The sequence below is a fragment of the Bombyx mandarina genome, chromosome 04 (assembly GCF_030267445.1).
Source record: "Bombyx mandarina strain Sakado chromosome 04, ASM3026744v2".
Taxonomy (NCBI): Eukaryota; Metazoa; Arthropoda; class Insecta; order Lepidoptera; family Bombycidae; genus Bombyx; species Bombyx mandarina.
This window is the reverse complement of record NC_143211.1, coordinates 15782535-15798314: the sequence shown is the minus strand read 5'-3', so window position 1 is coordinate 15798314 and position 15780 is coordinate 15782535. Positions and strand designations below refer to the sequence as shown.

Here is a 15780-nt window from a genome sequence, read left to right as displayed (position 1 = left end):
ACAAAGAACATTTTAATTTAAATCAATCGAACTGTTGCTTTATTACAAAAACGATTACTTTAATGCTGTTACGGTTAGAGAAAATTAAATAGACTAGAGGTCCCGCAGTAGTCGAAATTCGACTATAATTAATTGGAATTGTAAGTTTGTATACTATTATGATTGTATTTTATACTTCTATAATCACAAATTTCGCCAAGACTACACTATAAAAAATATTAACAAAGACAAACAATATTTAATCTCAATTTGACAACAGACGTCAAGAACAAAAGTTTGACAATAAATATTGTGCATGCGTGTGTGCGTCAAATACATGGTATGTAGTGTGTGTAATGTTTTCTTTATTGATTTAATGTATTTTTAATGCATAATTTAAAAAAAATATTAACATTCTGCACTCCTTCCCTATATTCTCTATCAGTGTGGAAAATTTCATACTCCTCCGTCCGCGTAATTTTCGTAAAAAGGGGTACAAAGTTTTTGCTTCACGTATCAATATTATAGATAATAATACAGAATTTACTTTTTCTGTTTCGCTGCAATCAGCACTTTTAGAGAGAAACAGTAAAACTAGATTTCATTCCATCAACAACTACATACAAACACGACAGGTTCCCGTGTAACGTACATTGTTGTTTATTGCTTGCTCACGGAATACATTATCAGACTGTAGTACATACAAGATGCATTCACAAATTTTTAGATTCGCTCGTAAAGCATTCGTTTAGCTTTTATGTCTTGTTACAATGTTGGCTGTGTTAAAATAATTTCTAAAGGAGGGCAGACATTATTTACTGCGCACCTCAGTAAATAACTAAATTAATTATCGATCGAATTTTAAGGAGGCTTTGAGAACCGTTATTTCAAAGCTGTCAATGATTCGAACGATTCCAACTCCCGACTCAAGAGGTGAGAGATTAATATTGTTGTATAATTATATAGCATATGGTATATAACAGTATACTATAGTTATCCAGAATTAAATAATGAGTAGCTACACACAATATACGTATAGTATAGTATCATTGAAAATAAATAACGAAGAATCAACTCAGTTCGTAGAAGAAAAAAATTGCTAACAGAACATTAACACGTTTCTTTTAGCTGCAATCAAATTCTATTAAATTAAAGTTTTTTATTTTTATTGGTTAGATGGGTGGACGAGCTCACAGCCCACCTGGTGTTAATTGGTTACTGGAGCCCATAGACATCTATAACGTCACCCACCTTGAGATATAAGTTCTAAGGTCTCAGTATAGTTACAACGGCTGTCCCACCCTTCGAGCCGAAACGCATTAACTGCTTCGCGGTAGAAATAGACAGGGCGATGGTACCTACCCGTGCGGACTCACAAGAGGTCCTACCACCAGTTTGTGACTCCATCATATCAAATTTATCGGTCCAACGAATAGATATTCGTGAGCGTGAAACTTATCTGAACATATACGTGAAATCAATGTTATTCTCCTATTCAGTTACAAACGAGATGGTTTATTGGATTTTAGAGGGAATACTGCCGAGGCCGCCGACGATATACGCGAAGCCGAATGAATGTTTGCCGCCGTCCCGTGCATCCCATAACGAATTCTGAATTGTATGAACGCTGTGTTGCCAGACCGCAAATATGAAAATATTAATAATTTTATATTATGTACTGTAAATTATATGTACATTTTTAAATAAACTTTATTTCAGTATCTCGATTGTAGACTCGAGTTTTATAATTGCAAAAATACTCAACAAATGTTCTTCGTTATCGTAAATTACAAAACGAGAAAAGTTTTCAAAGAAATAAGGACACACAAATCTATTAAGATACCTTTCATGATACACTATAAAACTACACGCTAAATAATACAACCTCCAAAAATTTTTTCTAATCATTCATTATTAATACAAACATTAAACGAGAACATTCAATATTAAGGTATAATGTATGTACGGTTTTAATGTTTTATTTTAGTATCTTAAAGAGCCTTTGAGAAAGTTAACCTAAATATCACATCCTCGCTATTGAAACAAAAAAGTAAACATTTTAGTTATTGCAACACTAACAATGTCATCGGCAGCCCTGCGTACGCCGGAGCAGATACGTGCAAAATGGAATGCTAAACGTTGCGGATGCGGTGGAATATCGCGCACGACTGTACTTTTCAATTTATCATGCTGACTCTTGACTGAAACATTTTGGTTTACATTACATATTTCGTAAGGAATTTAATGTTATTTGTTTTGTTTTTTGTAAGCGTAATCAAACGTAAAAATAATTTTAATTGGCCATTACGAAAAGCTAGACTGTTAACATTTTCTTGTTACCTATTACTTATATGCGGATATCATGAACTAGCTTGCGTTGAACTGCGAAAGTCTTGGAGCTGCGGTAGTCGACTTTGATGACGCCCTGACGGTGTGCTGCTCCGGGCATTTCAATATTGTAATAATTGTTATGTTATAATACTCATTGTAAAAATAAATATTGAAAAAAAATCTAATATTAAAAAAAACTAATTTAAAAAAAAAAAGACATGCCCGCTGAGTTTCTTGCCAATTCTTCTCAGGACGGAGGCTAGTTCTTGTGAATTGGCGGTAGTTCTTTTGACGTTCAACAAGTATGTACTTTCATTTATGTTGAATAAAACTTTTGATTTTGATTTGATTTGATTTGATTTGTGGTGTAAAAGCTACAGTTGATACATCGCAGACCTCCATTTTTGGGGAGCCGACAAAGGAACTCTTCCACCGAGCGGGTTCTCTGCTCGTTGGACAGACGTTTCAAATGTTAAAGTTCGAAACTGGATTATGAGGGAACAGTAATATGTACGTATGCAAAAATGTACGGTAATTCAATGTGGAGAACACAGGAGAAAATACTGGCTGAAGAGACTTTTGTGTGAAAAAATATTATGTATAATGTACTACTTCTAGTTGACTTCAAAGTTAAGATCGAACAAAAACGAATTACGAATCGCACAGAAAAGCGAGTTAACATTGAAAACTTGGGTTCTGCTCTTGATGTTCAATCCAATTACCATCCAAGAGCGAGTCTAAAAGACGACTAATAAACAAAGTTATCCGACAAACTACAGTCAGCTTTGTCTTTTAAAACGAGAAATTGTCGGGCTTGCATCCATCAGCCATCTCAAAGTAATACGATTTAACTACACTTTGTAATTGTAGACTCGGATCCCGCTCGCTCCGATCTCCTTGCTAATTGTCGAAGAGTGGAAACGTAATAAAAGTGTTGCTCTTTGAAGCGAAGACGCCGGCCCAGGCCAGCTTCGAGGAGAGCACATTTTAATAAATTAAAACTGTGCGAAATTCCCATTCCGATATTATTTTTCTCTCTACCCTCCTTTCAGTGGAAGCGTACGCCCGTCTCACAGCGCTCCCATTTGCTAAGAACGGCAATCTACCTAAACGAAATTCGTATTAAAAACGTTTCGAGTATTTTCAGATAGGTAAACGTGTGTACTCGCGTGATTGGAATGAACGTAAACATTTCCCGAGTACCAATCCCGACGTTTGCGGTCCAGTCCGCGCTTAACAAGATGGGCCTAGTGGCATCGAGATAGCTTTCAAGATCACGAGTGCCATTCAACTATGCTTTTAACGGAATTCATGTATTCATACGTGAAGAACGAGTTGTAACCCTACTCTGTTTACGGGTCACCTCGTACTGCGTTTCGTTATCAAATCTTTTTTTTTATGATTGAAAGATAACTGATGGCCCGGAGGCCTTTCCAGTTTCACCAGGACAGGTGGGCGAGCAAAGGCTCAGCCAAGAGGGGTAGGATTTGCTAAAAACTGCCCGAGCGCCTCCGCAGCAGACCTAACAACTCAAGAGCAATTGCTTCGCGAATTATCAAATCTAACCTAAGCTACAAAATCATTTACTTGCAACAGTATCAATACACGTATTTATTTAAGTATACAGTACAATCGTAAATGACCATTTCAATAAGCCTTGACTTTTCTTAATATTAGATTTGTTTCAAAAAAAAAAAGGCTACAGTATTTTTCATTCAGTTTCCAGAGGAGTTTTATTTACTAAACGTCAATAATTTGTCACCTGAACGAAATGAATACTACTAAACAAGGTTAAATGATTAAACCAGTCCCTATTCAAGGCCTTGTAGGAAGATCCACATTTTGGCAGTATGCAATAGAAAAGGAAAACAAACAATGGATGTTGAAACTTTTCGACTTCTGTCTAATTCAGTTATTTCCACAACTTTTTTTTTAATTGCTTATATCGATGGATGAGCTCACAGCCCACCTGGTGTTAAGTGGTTACCGGAGCCCATAGACATCTGCAAAGTAAATGCCGATACCCACCTTGAGACTTGAGTTCTGAGTTTTTCTGAGTTTTTACAGTACAACGATCCCTTAAGCCGAAAGGCATTACTGCTTCACGGTAGAAATAAGCAGAGTAAAAGCACCTTAATAAGGAAGTCTTGCGAGTATTATACAGTAGCCACAACAATGACGAAAGCGCATGGGTTTGAATTTGTGCTCAACACCACAGCACCATTTGGCCAATACTCTGTGATACAGATTTTATCAAAGTCATCCTTATTTAATAACATTTTATATTTTTTTGTCAATGTACACATATATTTAAAAAAAGAACTAGGTTTGAGTTTCTTGCCTATTCTTCTCAGTAGTGAAACTGTATTCGTGGTAAAGTAATGGCAATTAAAAGCGCCTATGAAGATAATTATCAAAAATTGTTTTTGATTTCGTTTTTTTCGTATGTTTCTTTATTCTTTATTGTACACACAGTTAATACAATACAATAATTGCGAAAAGTTATAGAATGGCGAGCTTAACTCAGCAATTGAGTTATCTACCAGCTAACCATTCTTAAAGAGGGACAGCTTTATATAAGTGGGTAGAAGAGTGCAATCTAAACAATTTATTTATTGATACAATATGTTATCCTTTTTATTTCGTTTTTTTTTAAATATTTTAGTGATACTATTTTTTTTTTATTGCTTAGATGGTTGGACGAGCTCTCAGCCCGCCTGGTGTTAAGTGGTTACTGGAGCCCATAGACATCTACAACATAAATGCGCCACCCAGCTTGAGATATAAGTTCTAAGGTCTCAGTATAGTTACAGCGGCTGCCCCACCCTTCAAGCCGAAACGCATTACTGATTCACGGCAGAAATAGGCGGGGTGGTGGTACCTACCCGTGTGGACTCACATGAGGTCCTACCACCAGTAACATGTAACTAATGGTAATATTCTCTGATTCCAGGTGCTGTTGATGTTGCTACAACTACTCGCGTGGTGCAGTGGTGCGGCCGCCCTAGCGAACTGCCCAATAGGCTGCAACTGCAACGACGACACGCTCGTAGTGGTGTGCGAGGAGAGCCGACTCGACGTACTACCCATAGCACTCAACCCATCCATCCAACGTTTAATTATCCGCAACAACAAAATCAAAACTATCGACAGCTCAATGCAGTTCTACACGGAACTCCAACACTTAGATCTCTCTCAGAATCACCTCGTGAATATACCAGTTAAAAGTTTTTCATATCAACGGAAATTGCAAGAATTGCATTTAAACCACAACAAAATATCGTCCGTGACGAACGCAACATTCCAAGGCTTGAACTCTTTGACCGTGCTGAATTTAAAACGCAACTTCTTACAAGAACTAACGAACGGCGTTTTCGCAACGTTGCCTAGACTAGAGGAGCTAAACTTGGGACAGAACAGCATTTCCAAAATCGATTCACGAGCCTTTGCGGGTCTTACGGCGCTTAGAATACTTTACTTGGATGATAACGCACTAAGTTCCGTCCCGACAGCATCATTCAGCCTCTTAGGCAGTCTAGCCGAACTCCACGTTGGTCTCAATGCGTTCTCATTCTTGCCCGATGATGCATTTGCTGGTTTGAACCGATTAACCGTACTAGACTTAAATGGAGCTGGGCTCTTTAACATTAGCGACAATGCGTTCAGAGGTCTTCCTGGACTTAGAAGTTTAAATCTCGTTGGAAACAGATTAAGTGTTGTACCGACACAACAATTAGGCGGTCTTACTAGATTGGAAGAACTATATATCGGTCAAAACGATTTTTTGACACTCGAAAGTCACTCTTTTAAGGGTCTAAAGAATTTGAAGTTAATCGATATAACAGGCGCAACCCAACTAGAAAGAGTAGAACGTGGAGCATTTGAAGACAACGTCAATTTGGAATCCGTGATTGTTGTAAATAATAAAAAGCTATCTGTGGTTGAAGAATCTGCACTCATTGGACTTTCTAAGCTCAGGCACGTTTCTTTGAGAGATAACGCAATAACAACACTAAGCGAATCTGTATTCGTTGGAAAAGAACTCAAACAGCTTGACATAACAGACAATCCTATATTCTGTGACTGTCAATTGTTGTGGCTACAAAGCCTTATGAATGACAAAAGCAACTTTACCCAAATCCAGTGCGCTAGTCCTGAACATTTAAAACACAAGTATTTGAGAACATTAAGCGCCGATGATCTGGGATGTGTACTCCACGATTCACGACAGCAGACTATCATTTGTATCGTGGTAGTAGCTTGCGTCGCCATATTAGCAACACTTGTACTGATACTCTATAGATATCGAAAAAGTATGCAAGAAAAGCTAAAAGATTATAAATGGAATAAGGGACGTAAAAACTTAGACTACCACAAACCAATATCAACCGAAGAAGACTGCATCGTGCGTGGCATCCATCCTTCTCAATACCCCGCTCCCCCACCGCACACCCCCGGCCTGAGGCCAATTCCGGTGACGGAACTGTAGCTAGAGCTTTACGCCTCTCCGAGCGTGTTCTTCATGTCGGGCGGCCAGGGCTCCGCGCGCCGGCCGCACCGCTCGGGAGGCGGCGGTACGCTGCCCGCCAACGGCTTCACGTACATCGGTGGCGAGGGCCGGCCGCATCAACCACTCACCCTGAACAATGGCGCACCAGCCCATCATCTAAACAATGGCTCCTTGCGCTCCTTGCCCGATAAAAAGAACAACCGGAACGGCGTCGTTTGTCATCCAGAAAACTTCCAACGAAACCTGGACACTCGCTACTGTAGAAAACAAGAGAACGGGTACATACGCAATTCCGAAACGATAATCGGATTCCCGCGGAACGACCGGGAATACGAACGCGACCACGTGGAGTACAGTGAGCCAGAGTACTCTATCATCCCGGAGGCGTACGGCCGCGAGGAATACCCGCGCTCCTGCTCGCACTCCAATACCTTCAACTGTTGAAGGCGCGCCTTGTTCTATAACAATCATTTGTGATCTTGCAATCCTAGCAATAATTCTTCATTCCATTATGTTTTCGTATTCGGAGTGGCAACAGTGTCGAGACGTAGTGCTCTAGAGCGGTTAGTGACATTAGTGTAACGGGTGTGGTGTATGTACTATGACCAGTGAGGACTATCCTATATCGTATTCGGTTTAAAGAATTCTTATTTGTATTTTGTAAGTTTAAGTAGTGATGCATCTATTTTTCAACAAGGACGATGAAGAGAAGCTTGAAAGTGAAACTTTCATTCGATTTATATGGTACAATGTACAGACTAGTCGGTGGGGGGGTGAGGGGAGAGGGGCTCCCATTATCATGTACATCATGAAATGTTGTGATTTGTAATTATTTCTACCAGTGCGGTGGATTTTGTATTTCATTTTGTACAAAAAACCATTCCATAAATCTTTTTAATGTTTAAATAATTATAATTTATGTAAAATTTAGTGTGCATTAAAATAAGACACCAATATGAAGAAAAAAAATTAGTACTAATGAATGTAAATATATTTATACTATATTGAGATATTTATAAAATGTAATATGATCTTGTTCTTCTAAATTTAATGTGAAATTGTTTCGGTATTTCGTATTGTTTGCTGTGTCAACTGATGGTATCCTAGAGGTTGTCTTTATGTCAGACATTTCTTGACAAAATAAACACTTCATACTAAGTAGATATTAAGCACCTCCTGTTTCAAATATCCTCACTCTTATAAACTTCCTTATGCTCAATCTTAATTATAATATTTCATAAGTTTGATGTAAAAAATCTAAATGACTAAATAATACTATCATGTTTGACGCAAAACTACTCTTGTCTTGAGCTACTTGTCTTTTACAATGACATTTGATTTGGTTACAAAATAACAAGAAAACTTCATGATAAACGGAAGAATGTAAAATATTTTATTGTATTAATAGTATTTTTTATCTCACAACAATTGCACATTTAGGTAATGAATTAAATTTTATTAATCGATGGTGGTCCCTGCTATGAAACTACAAAAATACCTCAGAAGATTGTTGAATTTTAAATAAAATAGTTACATTAAACTATCGGAATCAGGAGGCAGAGCGTTGTCCTACTCTCAACCTTTAAAAAACTTAGCACAGTAAAAGACAAAATACTACCATATATTCTGTTTTGAAGAAGTACTAATCTGAGAAGGTACTAATTCCAACGGCAACGTGACCGAAAACAGAGTAGGGATAGGTAGACATTAGTTGTCTCTGGATTGATAATTATGTTTTTTGTGCAGTCGTAGCATCATACACAGCTATGACTATTTGAATGAAGGTTAATGTTTTAAATTTCTTTTTACCCTTTACATTACATAGCACATTTATACTTTATTCAAACTTTTTAAGAGCACTCATTACAAGTAAATCTCTTTTAATTATTCCTGCTCTTAGTCCAAAAATTTAGGGGGCTCAACCAGGGAATGTCCCTATATAATATATTATTATATGAAAAATAGTTACATTGTAATCTGTTTATAAAGTAAAATTAATACTACGACTATTTAGACAGTATTATTTTATTCACGAAAACAAACTGTGACAGTTAAATTCGACTAGTAGAATTTACCTAGTCAAAATTAAATGCGAGCTCCAAAAATATGGTATGGGAATTTAGTATTGCTATTCACTCAGTAAACCTTTTAATTTTATTTCATAAAACATTATCATTAATTAATCGCAGTTACCCAACTAACAACAAAAGAGACTCACAAAAATATTATTCGATCTCTCATTTCAAGTAAATGCCGAAATGGTAAATCAAAGTAAACTTGACATATCGTGGTTGTCAAGCAGCTTCTGCTATGTGCAAATACCTATATAGTACCTATACTTTGAGATTTTGATTGTGTGTGAAATATATGAAACAGATTTTAATAATCTATTGCTTAGTCATATAGAAGTCTATACGAAAATGTTATTAGTAAACTAGTCGTAAAAGTCAAATTTTCAAAATCTCTAAAAAGTGCACAGCAGATATTGTTTTGACAACAACCTTATTTCGAATTAAAGGATTGTGTAGGTTTCAATATTTTTTCCTAACGTCATAAAATGAGAATACTTTAATAAATCGTGTGCACTTACTAATAAGATAAAGATATTGTGTAGATACTTTACCGTATTGGATGGAGACGTCTTTCACTCTTATGGTTTCTTAAATCTTTATACTTTTCATATAATTTAAAATGTATATAAGATTCAAAGACTAAGCAATATTGGCATTATGCCTGGTGAATGCCTAAACGATGTATACAAGGGATATGAATACATATGATGAAAATGTGATTAGAGTTATTCAATACGATGTAATAGAGAAAAATAAATAATGTCTGTTCTTTATTGTAGTTATTACCTTCATACAAACTCGATAATATAACATACCTCAAATTGAATTGTTTTTCATTTATTGAAATTCTCGATTCTTTTCCCGTCCTAATCCTTTTAAGAAGTCTTATAGTATATATAACTACCTAACTACCCTATACCCTACGTATATATAACTACTACCAGCTAAAGTAGGAAAAAAAAGGTGCATTTTTTTCCTTTTTATTGCTTTGGGTGTTTTTTTATTGCTATGGGTGGACGAGCTCGCGGCCCACCTGGTGTTAAGTGGTTACCAGAGCCCATAGACATCTACAACGTAAATGGCACCACCCAACTTGAGATATAAGATCTAAGGTCTCCGTTTTTACTGTACAACGGCTGACCCACCCTTCCAACCGAAAAACAAAACTACTTCACGGCAGAAATGGGCAGGGTGGAAGTACCCATGCGGACTTACAAGACATCCAACCACCAGTAATTACGCAAATTATAATTTTGCGAGTTTGGTTTTTTATTACACGATATTATTCCTTCACCGTGGAAATCAATCGTCAACATTTGTCAAGTACGTTTTTCATTAGAAAAACTGGTAATTGTTTTTTTTTTCAATTCCTACCTAAGCTGATAGCCTTGAGAGGCTATTTCAGCGTAACCTATCTAGTAGGTGAGTTCAGGGGGCTCAAACCGGAGTGATGCTAACACTGACCCCAGCAAGAGCAGTGCTTCGCAGAATCTACCACCGAATTGGAAACGCGACCCACTGAATAGATCCGCCTTAACCTTTAGGCCACCACGACTTAAAGTATTGTGGATTTCTTCATTTTTCATTCTTAAATCAAACTTCTCTTGTAATAGTGAATGCTGTGTATAAGGAAAACGACTTAACTCAGTTTGCCCTTTCCCACTCTCCACGGTCAAGTGGTTCCCGAGACGGTCTATTTTCTCACTCTCGCTTTTCCTAAATTGTATCTTTTCTCTCTAACCGTCACAAATCTGTCGCGAGTTGAAATTTACTCTCAACGCGCCTAAAGAAGTTTAACTAAAAAAAAAAAAGAGGAGAAATTCGTTCAGTTAAGGACTGACAGTATACAATCCTAGGGAAATATATGGCATCATAAATCCTCCCCATTTTCCTACTGTGAAAACTGGTGTTTTCGAAGTTAGGTGCTCTCAGTACTTCGAACACGTTATCACATTAACGGTATCCCTATTTTAATAACCGAGTTATTAAGTTAAGTTATTGTGCATTAAATTGTTTGAAAACAATATTTTCTTTTACTATAAAATAACTATTTTTATAAAGCGATGAATTAAACTGATAATAACTTGAATATTCAATTCTTAAATATAACTAAATTTAAACCTTAATTTTCTGTTCAAGTAAAAACAACGCTAAAAACCGTCAAGTGTATTAAGAATACAGACGAAGTGTGGTAATTGATGTTGTTTTTTAAATCTTTCCACTTGCTACTATGGCGACACCTTAATTAGCTCCCTTTTTATATAAGTACTAAGATAACACCTACCTAGTTCTACCCTCGATAAATCATTGGCTACCCAGCCCTGTAATATATGACAAGTCCACCAATATAATTTTTAATGTTATTACTTAAATGATGAATTTCTAGTATTTTTGATGAACATACGGCCCACCTGATGGTGAGTGGTTACCGTCGCCCATGGACTTCAACAATGCCAGGGGCAGAGCCGAGCCGCTGCCTACCGCTTAATACTCTCCACAAGCCTCTTTTAAAGAAGGACACGTCATAGCGCTCAGGAAACACCGTGGAGGGGAGCTCATTCCATAGCCGGATGGTACGTGGCAAAAAAGACCTCTGGAAACGCACTGTCGATGAACGCAGCGGTTCTAGGTGATATGGAAGAACTCTGCTCCGATGGCGGTAGGTGCGATGATAAAAAGGAGATGAGGGGATCATCTCAAGCAATTCCTCAGAGCACTCCCAATGGAACACACGGTACAAAATACAGAGGGACCCGAAGTCCCTCCGCAGACCCAGAGGTTCCAAACGATCCATGAGAATGGGATTATCGACGATTCGAAATTCGATGAAATGTATGGAGAGCACTGAAACTTGTGGAACGCCAGCATTAATGGTCATGGTATCAGAACTGTCACTTAGTAGTACTTTCTCAACTGCTCGAAAAACAAGGCCAAACCACAAACATGCATTGTCTCATGTCATGCCCACCTGGTATAAAATATAACAGAAGCGATAAGGTAGTAAAACATAATATTATATGTGACATTTATGTTCACCAAGCTAGGGAAGGAAGCTAGAGGAGCGAAGAGAAGGCGAGCTTACCAAGAAAAGGATGACATAAGATCACCTGAGCACCTGGGAGGCCTATCTAACCAGAAGTAGATGAAGAAAAATATTCATATATTCCAGCATAATTATGTTTGATACAACAAACAAAAAACAAATTGATATGATGTTAATTATTTTATTGTTGTATGCAGTATATTTTTTTAAATACAAAATTGTTCAGCCTTGTGATGAGAGAAGCCAGTTCCTGCCAGGATGCGGACATGATTGATAAATAAATAAAAAAACAAAAGTATCAAGGCGCCAGTTTGGAATTATTGAGTTATTTCTTATCTAACATTTAGAATTTCTCTTCTTCTAGACCATGTTTGAAAAACATCATGATTGGTATTTGCGTACCATCAAAGTCTCTATATTCCATCATGGCAACCATGCCATCACAATCCATGGACTCCCCAGTAAAGAACTGAAGTTCCTTAAACCTGCCGAGGATGTCTTTCATTACTTTGTTCATGTTTGTTTTAAATACTTCAACTTGGTCAGGTGCCTTCTCTTCCAATTTTGCTACTAATCTGAAATAATAAAAAAATTACATCATTAAGTTGTAAAAATAGAATCTAAAAATATTGACACCAGTAAATAGTTATTTGTCATCTCTATTTCATGAACAAACATTATAAAAATGAATGTTTTTTCATTAGGGTTCTATTACTTTTGCATCAAAAGCTCCATAAGTGAACATTGAAAATTTCACTTTTGGTATTAGATGATGCTATTACATTATGCATGCACATCAAATAATCCAATCTTTGTATCTGCCTGCCTGGCATCAACCAACCTTTAGCTTTTGGACAGACTTAAAAGATAAATGTGGGGATATACTATTACTGCCTTTAAGCATTTTTTCACCATAATGAATTTCAAAATAAATTTTGTACTAAAATAATGTCTTGTGAAAATAAAAAAACTTATATTTGCAAATATATGTAATACAAAACTACTGTTTATATAAGGCAGTTAACATTTCTTCCATTCTTTTTCAAATACTCAAAAGGAAACAGACAAGATCCCGTATTATAGAACTTAGCCTTATATATAAGCTGCAATAAATAATTATATAGTAATAACTATTTTTAATTTAGTATCTAAATAGTTAGTATTTTTTTAATTATCAACAATCATAAAAAATAAACTCACAAAAATTTACTTTCACGATTTTCTTAGACCTACCTATACTTAGTGACTTACTGTAGGGGTAAAATAGTAACATAAATAAATTGAATAATAAAAAATTTATGAATATTGAAATACATTTCTCATGATCTAAAAATCCAGAACTAATGACCTTTGTTGTGTTTTTCAAAGTTCAAGTATCAAAGTTTTAAAACCCTTTAATATTATTTTATAACCAAGCCATTTGAATGAACTATACTTAATCACAATGGTTTGAATGATTTTCAAACGTCAGTGTAAAATATAATCACCTTGTTCATTTACAATCACCACTAGGCTTTTTGCAAACATAACCATAAACTAAACCAAAATGTGCTATAAGCTACAAATTGAAAATCCGTAAACAAAAGCAAACATCAGCCTCATAAGTATCTAATCTTCAATGATAAGTTGATTTCAATGTCATTGTCATGTATATTACACATTCAATTATTTTCATTACCACAATGAATAATTTGTAAGCTGTTATGTAGGATGTTAATTGTATTGTCATCAAGCATTATTGATGATGAGCTGAGTCATAACCATGCAGTAACTTTGAGAAGTCGTAAGCCAGGCGTCGTCTGCGTGACCTTAAATTCATTGAATCTTTACAAGGTTTTCACTCCTTATAAACTCTTTTTACATGAAACGCAGTGTGCACAACGATTTTAATACGTTTTTAAGTATAAAATATACACAGCACTCACTTTTTCATATAGTCTTTGAGGTACAATGTGTAGGATTTCTTGTCACCGAAGGCGTATGTTTCGACTAGCCTGTGGTTCAGGACTATGTCAACTCCGCTCTCGACGGCCGAGTCCGTGCCCTCGTCAGCCTCTTCAGCCGAAGGATTAAAACCCTCGATCTGGATATCACCCTGTGCTCTCGTCACCAACCTACCGGTCACTTCGTAAATAACTTCATCGACCAATTTCATTTTGTAGGTGTCAGAGAACATCTCATCACCTGAAATGAAAAAACCGTACTTTTAATTTTCACTTTTGATAATTTAGAGGATCTCATGTCGATGTGGCAAATTAGTTAGGTTTCTGAAATTAATAAGTCTAGTCAAATGTCAAAATCATCAGTTATCAATATTATTTATTTTAAACACGAAATCACAAAATATTACCAAAATTAAAAGCAGCATTTCGTAGAAAATATGATTACCAGTGATAATGTCCTTATAGATCTTCATTTTGATGGATTGGAGGCGATTAAAAATAATAAAAACCGAAAGAACGGCTTCTCGCCTCAACAACTAAACCGGAAAGGACATTTGACATGTGAAAGAAAGCAATGAAACAAGACTGTCGAATATTGTTTGTAATCTATGGTTGTGTAACATAGTAATCTATCGACAAAGCTCACAGTAAACTAAAAAGTTAAATTAAGTACCATTCTAAAGTCCGCTGAAATAGCCTCTCAAGGCTATCAGCTTAGGTAGGAAAAAAAAAGTCTATGGGCTCCTAAATAGACTGAAAAATCCTACTTACAAAAGTTGTTAAAATTTGATGCACAATCTGGACAATTTAAATATTACCTACTGATTTAGGTTTATTGGTAGTTTTCCAATTACAGAGCATAATGCATAATGCGACTCAGTGGCACACAATGCCGAAATATGCTGAAGCTTAATTGGAACGTGAATTAGTTTTCAAATGCATCAGCAGAGTGCGCTAAGTTCATGATTCGATCAAGCCATTGCATTGTTTACAAAAGTGTATTCTTGTAAAATAAATTTGTTTACAGATTCGAATTCTAAAATGAAATTGTATTCACATTTTAAATGTGGAATATAAAAAAAAGTAATTATTTGTACCTGCATCCATACTTATATTTATTTTTTTAGCACAGTTTGAATTAACTTTGATTATTTCCAAGAAACTACAACGAAACGAAAGCCTTACAAATATTTTCAGCAATAAAGGTTTACACTTTACTGAGGTCTGTTACTGAGTTGGTATCGATTGCGAGTATCACGCGAGAACAGTACTTTTGAAAGTGCTCGATTGTGCGAAGCGTTGCTGTAATTGGAACATTCAACGTTGAGCATTATGCCGCATAATGCGCTCTAGTGCTGTAATTATTATCAAAATGAAACGCGAGACAAGGTTATTTTTTTGTGGTAAAAATTAAATCTTTATTTGGAACTTAAATGAAAGTGATTAATTAACTAAAAGCGAGTTAAATTTGTTAAAATTTGTGTTAATTACAAAAAGGTCATTACAGCTCTATGTTTAAAAAATCTTTTGATTTTTTTTTTACAAAATTAAGGTATGTTACTTAAAATTAATAACGGTTATTTCCACCTCTGGCCCTGATAACCGCCTGCATACGATCAGGCATGCTATGGATAATGTTTACTGGGGTATTTCTTCCCAGGCAGCCACTAGGGCGGTTTTCAACTGATTGATGGTCTCTGGAGGGTTGGGACTGGATCGAATTCGCCTTTTAAGTATATCCCAGACATGTTCTATGGGATTCATGTCTGGACTTCGTGCTGGCCACTCAAATTTTCTGATGCTCACCTCCGACAGGTAATCATCGACGCAACGTGCTGTGTGAGGTCGGGCATTATCTTGCATGCGGATGAAATCTTCGCCCCCGATGAATCCCACGAATGG

General features: G+C 36.2%; 3 protein-coding genes across 8 annotated transcripts in view; 2 read left to right on the top strand and 1 right to left on the bottom strand.

Annotated features, from left to right (window-relative positions):
* Nucleotides 1-9718, top strand: part of caps (capricious) — a 476818-nt gene extending 467100 nt beyond the window's left edge. For all 5 annotated transcript variants that reach the window (XM_089727184.1, XM_028180283.2, XM_089727186.1 and 2 more), the window contains one exon: nucleotides 5264-9718. In XM_089727184.1, the coding sequence (XP_089583310.1) occupies nucleotides 5264-6799 (1536 nt within the window). In that variant the 3' untranslated portion in view covers nucleotides 6800-9718. The remainder of the gene's footprint in view (nucleotides 1-5263) is intronic.
* On the top strand, nucleotides 6833-9718 carry LOC149503197 (uncharacterized). Its single transcript, XM_089727188.1, has one exon. It carries the CDS (start codon nucleotides 6833-6835, stop codon nucleotides 7262-7264), a length of 432 nt encoding a protein of 143 aa, XP_089583314.1. The 3' UTR covers nucleotides 7265-9718.
* Nucleotides 9719-12100: 2382 nt separating this feature from the next.
* Nucleotides 12101-14480, bottom strand: Tctp (translationally controlled tumor protein). Of its 2 annotated transcripts, none has more exons than XM_028180270.2 (3): nucleotides 14324-14480; nucleotides 13861-14119; nucleotides 12101-12510 (listed from the first exon to the last, which is right to left on the bottom strand). In XM_028180270.2, exons 1-3 carry the CDS (start codon nucleotides 14349-14351, stop codon nucleotides 12279-12281), a joined length of 519 nt encoding a protein of 172 aa, XP_028036071.1. In that variant the 5' UTR covers nucleotides 14352-14480; the 3' UTR covers nucleotides 12101-12278. The 2 variants fall into 2 exon arrangements, with proteins under 2 accessions (XP_028036071.1, XP_089583313.1); XM_089727187.1 differs by having other exon boundaries at nucleotides 14286-14424.
* Nucleotides 14481-15780: the final 1300 nt, after the last annotated feature.

What these genes read in the sequence shown, in the direction of transcription:
- LOC149503197 (XM_089727188.1), top strand. Translation starts at nt 6,833, where the DNA reads ATGTCGGGCGGCCAGGGCTCCGCGCGCCGGCCGCACCGCTCGGGAGGC.
- Tctp (XM_028180270.2), bottom strand. Translation starts at nt 14,351, where the DNA reads ATGAAGATCTATAAGGACATTATCACTG. An exon ending in CTATAAGGACATTATCACTG is followed by an intron (nt 14,120 to 14,323) that starts GTAATCATATTT and finishes TTTTCATTTCAG; the next exon opens with GTGATGAGATGTTCTCTGAC. An exon ending in CTCAAAGACTATATGAAAAA is followed by an intron (nt 12,511 to 13,860) that starts GTGAGTGCTGTG and finishes TTATTATTTCAG; the next exon opens with ATTAGTAGCAAAATTGGAAG.